The sequence below is a fragment of the Colobus angolensis genome, unplaced genomic scaffold (genome assembly GCF_000951035.1).
Source record: "Colobus angolensis palliatus isolate OR3802 unplaced genomic scaffold, Cang.pa_1.0 Scaffold10, whole genome shotgun sequence".
Classification (NCBI taxonomy): domain Eukaryota; kingdom Metazoa; phylum Chordata; class Mammalia; order Primates; family Cercopithecidae; genus Colobus; species Colobus angolensis.
In genome coordinates, this window is record NW_012110919.1 from 16,276,655 (window position 1) to 16,294,645 (window position 17,991).

Consider the following 17,991-nt stretch of genomic DNA (forward strand, 5'->3'; position numbering starts at 1 on the left):
TATTTTTACTGTACCTTTTGTATATTTAGGTATTTTTAGATACACAAATATTTACTGTTGTGTTACAGTTGCCTACAGTATTCAGTAGAGTAACATGCTGTACACATTTGTAGCCTGGGAGCAACAGGCTGTATCATACAGCCTATTCTCATGACACAATCGCCTCATGATGCATTGCCCAGAAGAAATCGTGTGACACATGACTGTATTTCTCATTCCTAGAAAGGAGGCACATGACGAGATGATGATTGTATCATACAGCCTAGGTGTGTTGTAGGCAATACCATCTAGGTTTGTGTAAGTACATTGTGGTATTCACACAACAAAATTACCTAATGTTGCCTTGTTCAGAAGGAATCATGACACATGAATGTATTTCTCATTCCTAGAAAGGAGGCACATGACAAAATGATTCCTTTCTTTTGGAAGAAAGGACAAGATAGCAAGGCAGGAAATTTTCCCTGACCCTTTCGTGGGAGTGCACAGGCACTAGAACTAGCCAGCTGCTTCAGTGCCAGAAGCGGCAGACTCCACGCACTCTGTCCCACTGTATTCCACTCCTTGCAGGAAGGGGAGTACAGGTGAGCAGGTGCAGGAGCCAAGTGAATGCTTTTGGGCACTGGCAGGAGCAAAACTCCATGTGGCCTCACAGCATCATCCAGAGGGCTGCCTGTGACCCCTGAAGCCCCGGAAAGAGGGTTACAGTCCACTCTCTTTTAGCTTTACTGTCCGTAGATGGCTTAAGTGTTAACAGCTCAGTGGAGGGTCAGTGTGACAGCCTTTTGCACCTGCACCCAAATTCTTGTCCAGTGTCCAGGAGGAATGAGGGTGCATGAAAGTTGGAAAGGGTAAATGCAGGGGATTTTATTGCCAATGAAAGCGTCTTTCGGCGGGAAGGGGAGCTGAAAAAGGGACAGAACGGGAAGATAATCTTCCCCTGGAGTCCAGCTGTCCTTGGCCTGGCTGAGCTCCTTTTTGAAGCCACACTGTCAAGCTGTCCTTTTGAAGTCAAGCTGCTTCTCTCCAACATCCAACCATAGTCTTTGATGGCCAGCTACTGCTCCTGTTCTCTCTGCTTGCAGAGGTTTTTGTGGGCACAGGATTGGGGTAGGGCAGGCCATGGGTGGTTTTGGAAAAGGCAACATTCGAGCAGGAAAACGGGAATGCACGTTCTCATTTTGGGCTGTGGTTCCAGGCTTAAGGGTGGGGCCCTCACTGGGGACCCATCCTCTTCTGTCCAGAATTTTCCTGTCTCCTGTCCCTATCATTATAATAGGATATGATTCCTGGAACTCCTTTCTCGTGGCCATGAATGGAGCCAGCTCTTGAGGGTAAAGTGAGCACACCACAGATAGCAGACAAGAGCCAAGAACATAATAGAGTCACTGCATCAAATAACCTGTATACCGCACTATTGCTGGACTCTGTTTTCGGTGGCAGAATAAATTTCCTTATTTTTTAAAAAAAGGCTATCACCTTATGAGATACACTTATATTCACTTCACAGCTGAGAAAATTGGCATAGAGATACCAAGTGCATAACTTGTAATACACAATGTTGGCAAAGATTTGGGAAAATTGTCAGTGGGATTATTGATTCAGGAATTCCACTTCCAGGTATTTGTTCTAATTACATAAGTATGACTTTGGTCATAAATTTTATATAAGATTTTTTGTGACATTTAAAATAGCAAAAAGCAAATCTAAATGTCCGACAATAGAAAACATGTTAAATTAAAGCCGTTGAAATATGCAGAACTGTGTTTATTGACATAGAAAGATGATTATGATATATTGTTAATTGAAAAAGCAGGTAACAGTATTATATTAATTCTATTAAAAAAAAGTATACATATTCACAGAAAAAGTTTGAAACAATCTCAGATATCATCTATAGGCTATTTCTGTTTGGAAATAACCAAATAGATTTTTGCATTGACTCAACAAATTATGGTTGAGTCAATCTTACTTTCCTATTTTATAAAATTTGTTTTACATAATTGGGTATGTAATCATTTTAAAAATCAGGCATCATTTGTATAGTAGTAATAATAATTTAATCCCCCTTATCTCTCATGTCTCATGCCTTATCCATCATCCCTCATATCCTACTCTTAGCGCAGATTTTCCTTGACAGCTTTATTTTCTTGGAGGGCAGGTATGGGGAACCGAATTTGGTTCCTTACCCTAGCTCTAGCCACTTCCACAAAAGATTTTATAGATAATGTCCACTTTGCTTATTATTTTTTTTTAAGTTTAATTCTTAATATGTGCCCACAGCTCACTACCCAGGCCCTGACTTAGGCATTAGGAATAAAAACTATCTCAACTTAGTTAAAACCACCAGATTCATTGCTTGAAAACCTGTTCTGCCACTTAATAGCTGTGTGATTTCAGCAGGTTACTTAACCTCTCCATTTGAAAGCAAACGTTTATTGAGTGCCTGTTACATATTAGGACTGGAGATACAGTATTAAACAAAACAAGTACCAGTTCATGAAACTCACATTCTAATGGGAAAAGATCATTGATTAATATACAACAGGTAGTGATAAGTGCTATGAAAATAATGCACTTAGAATAAAGAATGACAGCCGATGGGGTATGAATGTGGGAGCATATGGCCTATTTTAGACAGTGTAATCAGGGAATGTGTCTCTAATCAGATGATATTTGAGGAGAGACCTGCAGGAAGTGAGCCAGCCAGCCATGAGGTTGTGTATGGGCAAGAGTTGCAGGATGAGGCAGTGGTGTGCTGGTGCTGGCTTGCATTTGTTCTGATGGCATGCATCTCTTCCCAAACTGTTCAGTGAAGGCAAATTAGTAGCTCAAAAGTAGCCTTGATGAGAGTATTTATACACAGATACCTGCAAATGCTACAAATTAGTGTTGTCTCCCCGGCCCCTGAGAACTACTTGTTAAATATTTTACCAGCACATCCCTGGGAAGAAGAACAGTAAGGACGGAGGCCCCGAGGCAGTAGCAGGCCTGTTCTGTTGAGGAAGTCAAAGCAGTCAGGATGGTGGAACAGAATGAGAGGGAAATTGACAGGAGATGAGGTCAGAGGTAGCCAGGAGCAAGACCCGTAGGCCAGGTAAATACACTGGACTTTGGTCTACGTGAAATGGGGGCCATTGGAAGGTTTTAAACAGAGGAGTGACACTGTCTGACTTAAGCTTTGAACAGGACCACACAAGAGAGGAATCCAGAAGACCAGTTGGGAGACTTGAGCAAAATTGTAGGAAAGAGGTAATGGACTGGACGCAGTGGTTCATGCCTGTAATCTCAGCACTTTGAGAGGCTAAGGTAGATAGATCACTTGAGGTTAGGAGTTCAAGACCAGCCTAGCCAACATGGCGAAACCCCATCTCTACTTAGCCAGGTGTAGTGGCACATGCCTGTAATCCCATCTACTTGGAAGGCTAAGGCATGAGAATCGCTTGAACCCAAGAGGCAGAGGTTGCAGTGAGCCAAGATTGCACCACTGCACTGCAGCCTGGGCAACAAGAGCAAAACTCCGTCTCAAAAAAAAAAAAAAAGAGGTAATGATGGCTTTGGGGTAGAGGTAGTAAGAAAAGCACCTCGATTTCTTCATTTTTTTCAGACATTGTCAGCTTTAAAACATGCTTAGCCTAAGGTCTTGCACACAGGAGGCCCTCAATAAATGGTAGCTGTTGTATTATTATTGACAGAAGGCCCATCCTGGAGTGGGGGAGGGTTGCTCATATCTAATTAGGAAGGCAAGTAATTTTAGTAGAAGTGATAAGTGCTATGTTTGAGAAAAGTGGGAGCATTGAGGAGAGACAATTAGCCCAGCTAGGGGTAGGAAGATCCAGGAAGGGTGTTAGAGCAAAAGGGGACAGCTTTAGCAAAGGCATGGGGATGGGGAATTAGAAGGAAAATGGAACTGCTTAAAGCATCCACACCTCGCGATTCAGGTGATAAGATCACAGCTTCATCCTTAGCATTATTAGCAAAATAATCTGTGATCTGAAGCAACAGTGATGATTTTATTACTCTGTGTGTTAAGTAAATCACCCAGCAGGCTGGGGATCGTGATGTTCCAATTCCAGCTGACTTGGTAACTTTATGTATTACACAGAGCCTTTGATTCTGATCAGCCATATCTAAAAATGTAAGCTGGTAAGAAATGTTTAAAACTTGCTATGGAGAAAGGAATTCTTAATCTGGGGCCCAAGCATGGCCTTTGGGAGGTCTGTGAACCCCTTGAAGGTATTTGCAGAATTCTTCGTGTGCACATGAATTTGGGGGTAGAAGCGGGACACAGGGAGTGTGTGTCATAGCTTTTATCGATTCCCAAAAGAGTTTTGCAACCCAGAGAATATTTAAAACACCGTTACTGAGATGAACATTAGAGGGTAAAGTAAAATCAGTCTAGAAGAACAGGCATGTTTTTGTTTGCCATTTCATCCATCATTAAAATAATTTGATTAAATCATATTCTGAATCACATGAAATCAGTTAAAACATTTCACTTAAAAGTGATTACTTATAAAAAGGCTTTTGTCACTTTTATTCAAATATGAACTGTCATTTTGGCCCCAGTGAATATTCATTCCAACTTAAAATTTCAGCTGTGCCAAACTCTGGGATGGTAAATGAGCTATAGTATAATCAAAAGTGCTTCCAGGCCAAGTTCGCTCTGTTTATCATGCTGGAATCAAACCTGCTATTCTTCCTTTTGAAAATGTTCTCTGCCTCTGATTTTGTTGTTTAGTTTTTATTGATTCTCTAATCTCCTCATGTTATTCTGCCAAGTCTCCAAAATGACAAATATTCCCTAAGGGCTTCTTCAAAGCCAAAGAAAAAGGAATGTTGACTGAAATTTTATTTTTAAAGGAGGATTAATAGAATTTAACTTTCTGGCTATCTTCTGGAGACTCCTGTGATTCAGAAATTTGCCACTTTCTAGTCACACATAGATGGTGAAAACTTACTCACCTGACTGCTTCTGTCTGCCAACGGGAAATGGGCTGTTAATAGTTTCCATTTCTTCAATGCTATGATCCAAACGCATTGTTAAGTGCATTATGTATATTATGTCACTGATTCCTTGCAATGCCTACTGAGATAGAGATTTGATTCTCATTGTATAGATACTCAATCTAGGCTCTGAGATATTAGATTACAGTCTTGCCCAAGATCACACAGCCAGTGAGCAGCAGAACCAATAGGTGGAATAATGGAAAGTAAGATGTCCCATGAAGGACAAGCGAGTTGCCCAAAGAAAAGCACCCCTTTTCCTTGTACTATTGCCATTTTTCATTATGTGGCATTTTTCAGTGCTGCTGTATCAGGCATTGTGTCAGAACAATGGATGAGAAAAATAGTCTAGGCATTGATGATTGAAAAGAGTTGTGGGAAATGAATTCATCTAGTTAATTAAACTATCTCAATATCTTTTAAGAATAATGACGGAGGAAATCAGAGTTAAATTTGAGTACTTACCGTGAGCAAAGCATTAACGTGAGGTGGTTTACTTACATTACTGCAAGGAATTCTCCTATTAAGGGTCCTGAGGAAGGCATTTACTATCTCTGTTTTACACATAGGGAAGCGGAGGCTCAGAGGAGTTGCAGCAGTTTCCCAAAGTCACACCGATAGTAAGATGGTATGATACCAACCAGGATCAGCCTTCAAAGGCTATTTACTTCCTACTATACCATACATAAAATTCACTTCAAAAGCTATTTACTAAAATTTATGTGGGGGCCAGCCATCATGTCATTAAATTCTGTATTAATGTACTCCTCAGAACATAATATAGTACCTTATACCTAGTAGGCACTCAAGATAATGTTTCTAGGTTAATCACCCATCACAGTGGGTTAAAAAAAAATGGAACATCAAAGGCACAAACATGTATCTTATTTCCAAATACTAAAAAAGAACTACCTTCACATTTCTTACAAGTTATACTGTTCCTTAGAAGCAAATTTATAGAAAATCTTTTTAATAACCCCCTTGTATAGTTCAGAGGTTAACCTGTACATATTATACAAAATTTCCAATAAATGCACTTTGTGTATTATACTGCATGGTACTGACATCTTCAAGATGGAAACCGTGAATAGATTTGTCTAGGTAGGGGAAAAGCAGCTTGGTATTTTAGAAATGCATATGATATACAACAGTGAAAACCCAACAACTGCAAATCACTGGAAGGTGTATTAGAAATAGGCACGTGTGTAAATGCTTTAGCATGGCCTGACCCTCTTCATGGTTCATCTGTGTATTTTTTGCTTTGTGGCTGACACCTCCTGCCTCAGCACACCCAATCTTCTTAAGTGTGTCCCGAGTTGGAAAGGGCTGTCTGTCAAGGCTTTCCTGATGATGGTGTTGCTCTAATATTCCAGCGTCACTGTCTTGGTTTTGAGATACTCATTTAGAGCTTCCTCACCTAGGGCAGAGAAAAGCAATTGACAAACCACACTCAAAGGCAGACATGTGATGTCTTCAGACCTTCAGACATAGGTGTACGCAGGTGTACAGGTCACTAAGTAAATGGAATGTGGCCTAAGCCAGTGCTTCTCACACTTTGAAGTTCATACTAACCATCTGAACACTTTGTTAAGTTGCAGATTCTGATCTGATTAAATCTGGTGTGGGCCCAGAGGTTATGTGTTTCTAACCATTCCCTGATGATGCTGACGCTAGTGGTCCATGGACCACACTTTGAATAGTAACAGCCCAGACCAGCTACCAGGCTTTCTTAGGAGCGGAGAGTGTTGTCTGGTCAGCTTCAAACCAAAACCCTTCTCTTTTATTTCCCTACTTGATGACAGACTCTGCCTTTTTGTCCATTTAAGCTAAACAGAAGTAACCAGGATACTGTCCTCTAGATTATATTAATTAAAGCAGAACTGAGCACAGGAAAGTTTGAGATCGTTTGGTTTAATCTTATTTTAAAGATAAGGAAAATTCCGTTTATATTGTTTGTTAGAAACACAGGGGAACCTGTCTAGGCAAAAAATAAATAGATCTGCCTTTCTTTGACCTTTCTATTTTGAGCCAGTACCGTCATCAATCTCTACAATGGTTAAGGGGCAGTGAATACCATGGGGAAACTAACAAGTGCATGATTCTGGAAGTTGAGGTAAAATAAGGACTGTCAACTTTGTCCCCACATTAGAATCACTCAGGGAGCTTTTAAGACTCCTGACCCCAGGTCACACCCTAGACCAATTAGATCAGTATCTCTGTATTTTTTGAAGCTCCCAGGTGATTTGAATCCACTGTGCAACTAAGGTTGACAACCACCGGGCTAAGGGGTTATAAAATCGGGGAGGAAGAAACTATTAGAAGAACTGTAGTATTTTATAGTAAAACAGACCTGAAGCTGGTCGAATACACTCTCTCAAAAGACGGGTGAAACAGGGATGCCTCACTTTCTAATAATAAGTTCCCTAAGAAAATCTCCCACCGTGATTTGGATTCAGGCATGAAAACCAGATTAAAGACATGCAAAAGAGGGGGAAACAAGCCCTTACCTTCACCCAGTGGAATTTAAAATGAGAACTACTTTTACTGTTGCAAATACATTGCCAAAATAATTAGTAAAGAGAAAATGTAACAACAACAACAAAAAAACTCCAAATGAACTAAACTTATCAGACTGTAATTTCAGTAAATCACAAAACATTTCAGTTTTTGAAACCACACAGCAGACTGAGGGGAATAAGAGATGCGCTCTACAGCCAGACTGCCTGGCTTTGAATTCTCTCTTGCCAGTACCTGGCTCTGTGACTTGAGGCAACTCACCCAGCCTCTCTGAGCCCCATTTTCCTGTTCTGTACAATAAGATAACAGTAGTACCTATTCCTCTGAGCTCGTGTGAGAATTGCTTTTGCTTATACAGGCTAAGAGGAATGGGGCCTGGCATGGGTTTGGCACTGAAAGTAAGCTATTGCTTGAAAGGTGTGAGTGTCACTGCTCACAGTGAATTACATTTTGGGCTTTTTACAAACTCGTAAGTCTTATTGCTCAGGCTCCCCCGAACCTTGCCAATTGCAGGGTTTTTTCACTGTTGACTCTGAAAGCCTGCCAAGAAGCTCCAAGACAGGATTTATTCTTGGAGCTCGCTGGTTATTGCTCCCCACCCATTTGCCTCTCTTGGTTCCATTTAATCTCGTGACAGCTAACCCAAGTTCATGCCAAATGTCAGATTAAACACCAAATATATTTCAGCTAAGTATATTGTTGCAATTTCTTTTTCCTTTCAAACATTAATCTTTTGAAAAAGAGTATCTTTCCACACTATGCATACGCTTTTCTGTGTGTATGGTATATTCAATAGAAATGTTTAATATTTTAAAAAAGAGTGCCCTTCTAAACCCAGATCTAACTGCCATGTAGGAAATGCCCTTCAAAATCATACACAAGTCATGAAACATAGAGCAGATTTTTCTGTGATGTGACAACAAAAGGAATGTGAAGCAGAAAAGTAAAGCCATACCTAAGTCTTTTCCAAAGCCAGATTGTTTAACTCCGCCGAATGGGGCTGCCACATCTGTCTTGTTGTACGTGTTAATAAAAACAGTTCCTGCTTCTAGTTTTTCACTCACATACATAGCTTTGTTTATGTCTCTTGTAAAAACCCCTGAGGCCAAACCATACTCTGTATTATTTGCTCGCTGCAACACTCCATCGATGTCCCTGTGTTTTTAGGAAGACATAAAACTTCATTAAATGTAAAGCAAAAGATTCATTTTACATTCTGAAAATTTTTCCATCTATGCTAGAAACAGGAAAACATTACTGCCATCTGCTTAAATTTTTTTTGTTGTTGTCATTGTTGTTGTTTTTTAGAGACCAGGTATTGCTCTGTCACCTAGGCTGCAGTGCAGTGGCACAACCATAGCTCACTGCAGCCTCCATCTCCTTGGGCTCAAATGATCCTCCCACCTCAGCCTCCCAAGTAGCGGGGACTACAGGCATGTGCCACCATGCCCAGCTAATTAAAAAATAATAATTCTTTTTTTTTTTAGAGACAGCATCTCGCTGTGTTGCCCAGGCTGATCTCAAACTCCTGGCCTCAAACTGTCTCCCAACCTTGCCCTTGCAAAGTGTTGGGATTACAGGCGTAAGCCACTGTGCCCAGCCTGATTAAATTTTTATAAATGAAAAATATTAGGCTCACACCAAAAAAAGTCCCCCAAAATATTACAAGTCTAGTATTACATTTTTCATATATATCATGTAACACCTTTTAAAATCTGACCCAAAGTCATATATTCAATCTTCTTCAATGGTTCTCATTCATGATCTCCCACTCCCTCCCCTCTCCCATGACTCCTACTTCTAGATGGATTTTCACAGTGTCCTCCCTATTTCCTTCCATCTCTTCCGATTTTGCACACAAGGTTCAAGCCTCCTTCAGTGCCTGAAGCCATTTCAGATCCCACCAATGCCACTGTCGAGGTGGGAGAGTAGGGTGGTTCTGTGAGAGGGCTCTGGGTAAATGACTTCATCTCCCCACACCTTCATTTCTTATTGTGAAAAATGGAAATAATAATAAAAAGACCTGTCTAGTCATGAGGATGAAATGAACAAATCATGCCTGGAACACAATAAATGTTCAATAAAAGCCAGCTATCATCAGGTAGCACATATTTTTCCAAACTTAGTATTTTGGTAGAACCAACTATATAGTGCTGACTTAACTCTTCCTGTAGGTAATGGTTCGCCATCCATAAATTGGAAGATAAAAGCTCCCCGAGGGCAGGGATAACTTCATGTCTCATATACCTCTTTATGCTATGGTGTTGCATCGTCGAATGAGAGTGAATGGGATTACATGTGCTTATTCAACAAAATAGGTCCCGTGATTTCCCTGCCTTTTGACTTAGTTTGTATACACATCCAAGTAGGTGAAGACATGAACCTACTCTTTTCTCAGTTGAGTCGAGTTCTAATGTGCCATCATAGCGTATGTCCCCTTCTTCTAGCATGATCCTAATGCTTAAAAACACACATTTTCTACCACATGGCCAGCAAATACAAGCCAGGTTGTTGTTGTTTTTCTTTTTGAGATGGAGTCTCACTCTGTCACCCAGGCTGGAGGGCAGTGGTGCGATCTCAGCTCACTACAACCTTTGCCTCGCAGGTTCAAGCAATTCTCCTGCCTCAGCCTCCCAAGTAGCTGAGATTACAGGTGCCTGCCACCACACCCAGCTAATTTTTGTATTTTTAGTAGAGATGGCGTATCACCATGTTGGCCAGGCTGGTCTCGAACTCCTGACTTCAAGTGATCCACCCGCCTTGGCCTTCCAAAGTGCTGGGATTACAGGCATGAGCCATTGCGCCTGGCCAAGCCAGGTATTTCATCTGGTGCTCCAGCAACAACACAGGATCTGTTCCAAAACTGGAGGAAAAAATCGTGCTGAATTTATTGAGACAGCACAAGTTTCAGTGTAGTGCCTTATGAAGGGATTTTCAAAGGCATCTTGACTATTCAAAATTTTAAACTTGCACAAGAAATCTGGAACCTAACCTGGAGTGAACTTGGACTCTGCTAAAACTCTCACACTTCCTGATGCATGGGGACCCAAATATTTATAGAACGGACTAGAGAGAGAAAGATAGTTTTATGCCATTTCTCGTTGAGGACTATCAGGATATCACCATAGCTCCGTACCACATTGTTTACGTCTACAGCAATGACAAGCATATATCGATGGCAGTAGCAACAGCAAATACTTGACTTAGTAATACTCAGAATGACCTAAGGAGGTAGACATTGTTACCAAACCATACTCTGTATTTTACGAAGACATAAAACTTCATTAAATGTAAAGCAAAAGATTCATTTTATGTTCTGAAAATGTTCCCATCTATGCTAGAAACAGGAAAACATTACTGCCATCTGCTTAAATTTTTTTTTTAAGAGACCAGGTATTGCTCTGTTGCCTAGGCTGCAGTGCAGTGGCACAATTGTAGCTCACTGCAGCCTCCATCTCCTTGGGCTCAAGTGATCCTCCCACCTCAGCCTCCCAAGTAGCTGGGACTACAGGCATATGCCACCATGCCCAGCTGATTTTTTTTTTTTAATTTTGTAGAGACAGGGTCTCCCTGTGTTGCCCAGGCTGATCTCAAACTCCTGGCCTCAAACTATCCCCCGACCTTGGCCTTGCAAAGTGTTGGGATTATAGGAGTGAGGTGCGGAGTGGTTAAGTAACTGGCCCAAGCTCAGAGAGGTAGCGAGGGGAGAGGAGGCAGAGTTGTCCTCTGACCCACTGCACCATCCTGTCTCTGACCCTCTGTGGACTGTCATCTCTGTCTATCTCCCCTGTTAGATAATAAACTCCTTAAGGACAGGGGTTGTGACTTAACCATGTTACAGGAGATTCCCTCAAACCTGACTTCTATTGTCTGCACGTTTAACACCAACACCATGGGAGAATGTATGATGAGAAATGGGATAGTATGCATCCTTGGATGGATATATCCAAGGTCACTCACTACACCTTATAGTCCCCTGAAGTCTTTTATACTGTATCTGTCAAAGACCGAGAAAGTCCATTCTTTATTTTTTTTCAAGTTCTCATTGGCTGAAATAAATCTAAAGCCATTCTGAAAAGAATTTTGTGCAGTATACCATGAGACCCCACTCTATTAAGTATTGTTTTATGAGCTCAGTTACCCCTTGGTCCTCTTTGATAAGCTGAACTCTTTGCAAAGTTTCATGTAGTATCACAAACCAGCATGCCATTTACTGTTGAGTATATGATGATTGTGAACATTTCCATGAAAAGTTGAATATCAAGCTTTGGGGGGCAATATCCCCTATAATAACAGCACTCTTTCTCTGGGGAAATAAGATTTCACAGATGCCACCTACCATAGGAATGTAAATGTGAAAACCAGTTTTGTTATTTCTCAGTTATTTACTTTGTTCCACAGACATCTCAAATGTCGAGTGCAGAAAAACTAAAATTTAATCAGCTAAAAGCCCATTATGTTGGCCATTAATTGAAGCTGGAAAGCAAAAATATACTATGATCTATGATGTTAGCAAAAGCGTAACTTCTAATTATTTAATTAAGTTAATTATTCTTATGGTAGAAAATTACATGTTCATTAATTTCATGCTGTGTATATAGCACAGTGGCAAAGGGGAAAAATGACTTATCTAGTCAAAACCTAAGTTGAATTGTGTCTGAGGAACCTACCCATTTTGGAATTTAGAAATGACCATAATAGGCCCAAAGGATTCCTCTTTGGCAAGGTACATGTGGTCTTCCACATCTGTGAACACGGTCGGCTCCATGAAAAAGCCTGTTTGGAAAAAACAAAGAAAAAAATGTCAACTATAGGTTAAGTCATTTTCAATTAATAGTCCTCTCACTTAATTACATTATAATTTTTTCTTTCCCTCTGGCTCAGTAAAACCAAGAAGAGTTGTATTTCTCTATTTGGTGTTAGCATGCCCAGGTTCTTATTTTTTCATGTCTTTATTATGAAAATGTCAAACCTATGTAAAAGTAGAGAAAACAGTATAATGAATGGTAAAATAAATATCCATATTTTGCTCTATTTATCTTTTCCTTATTGAAATATTTTAAAGCAAATTCTAGATATCATAATTTTAACACCTGAGTATTTCAGTACAAATCTGTAAAAAATAAGGATATTTTCTTATATAACCACTATACAGTGTCATGCTTAACAAAAGTAGTAAGTATTCTTTATTCAGAATTTATATTTTAATTTCCTTAATGTCTAGAAATTAGCTTTTTTACAGTTGGTTTGTTTGATTTAGGATTCAAATTTTTCTACACATTGTATTTGGTGTTTAAATTTCTTAAGGATCTTTTACTCTAAAACATTTCCCCATTTTGTCCTGCCCTTATTTTTTATTCCATCGTCATGTTAAAGAGATGGTCAGTTGTTCTATACATTATCTTTCTTTCTGGATTTATCATTGCTTCCTTTGGGTGATATTTGTTTCTCTATCTCTTGTATTGCTTTTTTTTCCCAATGACTTTTATTGTGATAAAATACACATAACATAAAATTTACCATTGTAACCATCTTTAAGTGTATGGCTCAGTATTATGAAATTCATAATATGCAACCTTCCCCACCATCTATTTTCATAACTATTTTCAGCTTATAAAACTGAAACTCTATACCCACTAAAAAATAACTTCCTGTTCCTTCCTCCCTCCCTACTGCAGTTCTTATGAATAGAAAGATTGGCCTAAATGTATAATTAGATTCAGCTTAAGCTTTTTTGGCAGGCACACTTCATAGGTGATACTGTGTATTACACATTTCATTCCATCAGGAGACACGTATTATCCAGTTGTCTCTCCTTTTGTTTTGTTTTATTTTGTTTTGTTTTGTTTGAGAGAACAAAACTCTGTTGCCCAGGTTGGAGTGCAGTGGCTTGATCTCAGCTCACTGCAGCCTCCTCAGCTCCCTTTAACCTGCTTCCTTGGTTAAAGTGATTCTTGTGCCTCGGCCTCTCCAGTAGCTGGGATTACGGGTGCACGCCACCACACTGGGCTAATTTTTGGTAGAGATGGAGTTTCACCACGTTGGCCAGGCTGGTCTTAAACTGTCGCTGTCCATTCCAACTGAAGAAGGTGGGCACCCAGTAAACCCCCACAGAGGTGATCTTACCTGGCCTTTGGACTTGCCTTCCTCCATACACCAAAGTGGCCCCCTCTTTCTCTCCAGTTTCACAGTACTGCAGCAGCTTTTCCAGATGGGCCTTATGATTTTGGGGCCCGTGATCAGTGGATCTGTCAAGTGGATCACCAATTTTCATCTTTTTAATTTCTTCTACCTGTATGTTACCCAGTCCATAAAAACACAATTCATTGTTAATAACAATAATAATAGAGTTTCTACCATGTGGTAGGTGTTATACTAAGGTGTTTATAGATGTTTTGTCATTTAGTCTTTACAATAGCACTAGAGGTAGTGGTGGTTTTGGTTTTTTTTGTTTTCCTTTTTGGAGACAGGGTCTTACTCACTCTGTCATCCATACTGGATCACAGTGGCATGGCACGGCTCACTGCAACCTTGAACTTCTAAGCTCAAGTGATCCTCCCACCTCAGCCTCTCAGAAGAAGAAACTGAGGCTTAGAAGGGTTAAATAAGTGCCCACAACCACTAAATACTGTAGACTGTTTTCCACTTGAAATCCGAAGTCCTTAACCACTACCTACTAGCACAATATAAGCTACATACACTATATGAAAATTATCCTAAATGTTAATCCATTAAGAATAGCAAACTGATGTTCTGAAATATTTGTTATTATCACATATTTACACACTTCATGGCAAAAGAATTTCTAAAATGGTCACATTGTTGTCTTTTTTTTTTCCTCCTCAAATGTGGTAGACTGCCCTTGTAAAATTCTCATGGTACAGCCATGCCAGATGCCTCACTAGAATGCTCTGATGAAAAACAATCTTTACTGCACAATGTTCATCACTGACATGTCTTTGTAATTACCTCTTCTACTCCGCAGTTATCTTAACCTACTTCTTCTTCTAATGTTAAGTCCAATTCTGGTAAGAAGAATGGGAGTTATGACCCAGCAGGTCCATGACTTTGAATTTAGGCCTGGCCGTAATCTCTTAGCGCATTCCGCAGGGTTCTGCGCTGGATGAGAAGTTCTGAGTGGCCAGGGACCATGTCTGCCTTGTTCACCTTTATATTCCCAGCATGCAGTGTTTGGTACCAAGTAGGTGCTTGAGAAATGCTGCTGAAGAATGAATATGAATAGCCTGTTTGTAAAACATGCTTGTTGATGTACTAATACAGCAAATCCTTGATATTTCTGGTCTCAGTGTTTGAAATTTCAACAAGTTGTAGCTGATTGTGAAAGCCCATGACATGTAGCACTGCAGACTTTACTTTAGTGAGACACAAAATTAAATTACACTGCGATGTTCAGGAGGCAGCCACTGCCTACCTGACTGCCCTCCATCTGCCTGTCTATATGACTTCCTTGTTACTCATTCTCATGAAGAAAGAATATCTTTGTTTTTTTGGTGGGTGGGGGTGTAGGGAATTGGCTCTGGGGAAAAAAATCACTAGGTGCTGGTTTTACAAATATAAGCAAATTCATGATTAATACTACCTTCATAATAACATGTTATAGTATAAGTTAGAGTTTATTTTAGCCACATAATTCATCTTAACACTCCTATAGATGACTTTTAGTCACATATTTATGGAGTCATGATCAATGTACTGGGGCTGTTTATTTATTTAGCTAGTTATTTTAGTGGAAGGAATTATATGCTATCATGTCAACTGCAATTGGGGATTCGTGGTATATCTCTCAGTTTATTTAGAGATTTATAAAAATCTAGGAGTGTAACTCTCACACGTGTCAAGGATCTAATATATTACAAATGTAGAGTAAGGTATCATAGCTCTTCAATATACTTTATCAGGTTTTTATATAAACCTCTTTTTTACTATAAAAAAAATCATAAGCACATGTGGAAGTAGACACATAATATAGTGAAACCCCATGTACTCATCAACGAGCTTCAACAACTACCAACTTCTGGCCAATTTATTCCCCTACTCATTTCCTGTCCTCCGGGGTTATTTTGAAGCAAATTTCAGACATCATATAATTTAATCTGTAAATATGCCAGTATGTAGCTATAAAAAAAACTAAGGGCTGATTTTTTTTTAAACATAACCGCAATACTGTTATCACACCTGAAAATTCATGAACAATCCTAGAAGTATGATTTTTCAAGTAAAAGCAAAATCTCTCAACGACTCAGGGTAAATGTGAAGGTGCCTCACCACTCTTGTCACAAATTCATCGTGGATGGATTCTTCCACAAACAACCGCCCAGCAGCAATACAGTTCTCTCCTTTGTTGAAAAATACTGCTCCCATGCCCTTCAGTGAGAGAAAAGAAAATACTGCTAACATCATTTGAGAAGTCAAGATTCCCATAAAGTTGTACACAGAGGGAATTAGTTGTTTTTGGAAGACAGCAGACAACATAGATAAGTCATAGACAATCCTCTTGGCCTTGTTAGTGATAAGAGATTCTTGGAGATACTCTGTTTTGATTTAGCATGATTTGAGAGATTTTGCTTAGCCTTTCCCCCTTTTGGTCCACAAGCATTTTTTTTTTAAATGTATGTGTAACAATAAAGATGTACCATTAGAAGCAAATTTTGTGTTAAAAGAAAATCTAGGCCAGGCATGGTGGCTCACACTTGTAATCCCAGCACTTTGAGAGGCTGAGGTGGGCAGATTATGAGGTCAGGAGTTCAAGACCAACCTGGCCAACACAGTGAAACCCCATCTCCACTAAAAATACAAAAATTAGTTGGGCGTGGTGGCCGATCCCTGTAATCCCAGCTACTCAGGGGGCTGAGGGAGAAGAATCGCTTGAACCCGGGAGGCAGAGGTTGCAGTGAGCTGAGATCACACCACTGCACTCCAACCTGGGTGACAGAGCTAGATTCCATGTGACATTCCATCTATGACAGAACATAGATTCACTGTGTTGCTGAGGCTGGTCTCAACACCTGGGCTTCAGCAATCCTCCTGCCTTGGCCTAGAAAATCTAGATTATTCTATAAATTTAAATGCAATAACTTGTATACCAAGTTTTGCTTTTAAAAATCTCTACATTAGATTGTATAATCACAATTTTTAAAATTTTCTATTTGTATTTATTTATTCACTTAAGACAGTGTCTCTGTTGCACAGGCTGGAGTACAGTGGCGTGATCATGGCTTACTGCCACCTCAACTTCCTGGGCTTAGGTGATCCTCCCGTCTCAGTCTCCCTAGTAGCTAGGACCACAGGTGAACACTATGCTGGGCTAATTTTATTTTTTTGTAGAGACAGGGTCTTGCCATGTTGCCTAGGCTGGTCCTGAACCCCAAGACTCAAGTGATCCTTCTACCTCGACCTCCCAAAGTACTGAGATTATAGGCATAAGCCACCATGCCCAGCCATAAATCATAAATATTTAGAAAGCCTCTCTAACCCCCTCATGAAAATTAATACCTACTTTTCAAGGAGAAGTTTGAGAAATCTTTGAAATGAAGGCACTCCAAAATGACAGATTTGGAAGACTGATGCACTTTGTGCATTTTTCCCTTTTTAGAAATCCAGTTTCTAATTCACCTGCAGGAAACCTCCCTGGACTGTATATATTTAAAAAAAAAAAAAAAATGGATGTGGCTGCGTGCAATGACTCACACCTGTAATTCCACCCATTTGGGAGGCCAAGGCAGGAGGATCACTTTAGCCCAGGAGTTTAAGACCTGCTTGGGCAAGATAGTGAGATCCCATCTCAAAAACAAAAAGTATAATGAATGCTTTGAAATAACATGCTTTTCCTGTGCATACATTTTATCTGTAAACATTACAAAAACATGTTGACCATCTTGGGTTTGGAGTTCTTAAATGGTTAAAACAGACTCTTTAAGGTTATATATTCCTAACCCAGACATTCAGGGGAGTCCCAACCCCTGATGTCAGTTTGAGTACCCTCAGCCATTATCTGTCACTGAAACCTCCAGACGGTCCATTCAAAGGCCCTGGCCGCAGGGGTACTTGGTTCTTCTTCACTCCCAGGCCACTCCATTCTCTTTGGGATGCTAACATGATGAAGTTTGGCTGTGAGTGTGCATTAAAATTACAGTTAGGGGCAGTGGTGAACAGTGTCTGCTTAGTGCACAGGCTGGACAGTGGTACAGAACTGGGAAGACCGTAAGTTTCCCCCACAATTACAAGAAAGCTTAGCACAACCCATGCCAAGCATTGACTCATTTTATGTCTGTATCCCAGAGGTGAAGAATGATAACTAGGCCAATGTTTGTTTGTTTTATTTTTTATTTTTTATTTTTTTTGAGACGGAGTCTCGCTCTGTCACCCAGGAGGCTGGAGTGCAGTGGCGCGATCTCGGCTCACTGCAAGCTCCGCCTCCCGGGTTTACGCCATTCTCCTGCCTCAGCCTCC

The 17,991-nt window shown here is 40.1% G+C and overlaps 1 protein-coding gene across 1 annotated transcript in view; it reads right to left on the reverse strand.

Annotated features, from left to right (window-relative positions):
• Window positions 1-1,743: 1,743 nt before the first annotated feature.
• ALDH1L2 (aldehyde dehydrogenase 1 family, member L2) overlaps window positions 1,744-17,991 on the reverse strand; it is a 71,154-nt gene continuing 54,906 nt past the window's right edge. Inside the window, exons 18-23 of the mRNA XM_011936988.1 lie at window positions 17,555-17,630; window positions 15,808-15,906; window positions 13,648-13,813; window positions 12,192-12,297; window positions 8,477-8,676; window positions 1,744-6,421 (exon numbers count right to left, since the gene is read on the reverse strand). Coding sequence (XP_011792378.1) covers window positions 6,366-6,421; window positions 8,477-8,676; window positions 12,192-12,297; window positions 13,648-13,813; window positions 15,808-15,906; window positions 17,555-17,630 — 703 coding nt within the window. The 3' untranslated portion in view covers window positions 1,744-6,365. The remainder of the gene's footprint in view (window positions 6,422-8,476; window positions 8,677-12,191; window positions 12,298-13,647; window positions 13,814-15,807; window positions 15,907-17,554; window positions 17,631-17,991) is intronic.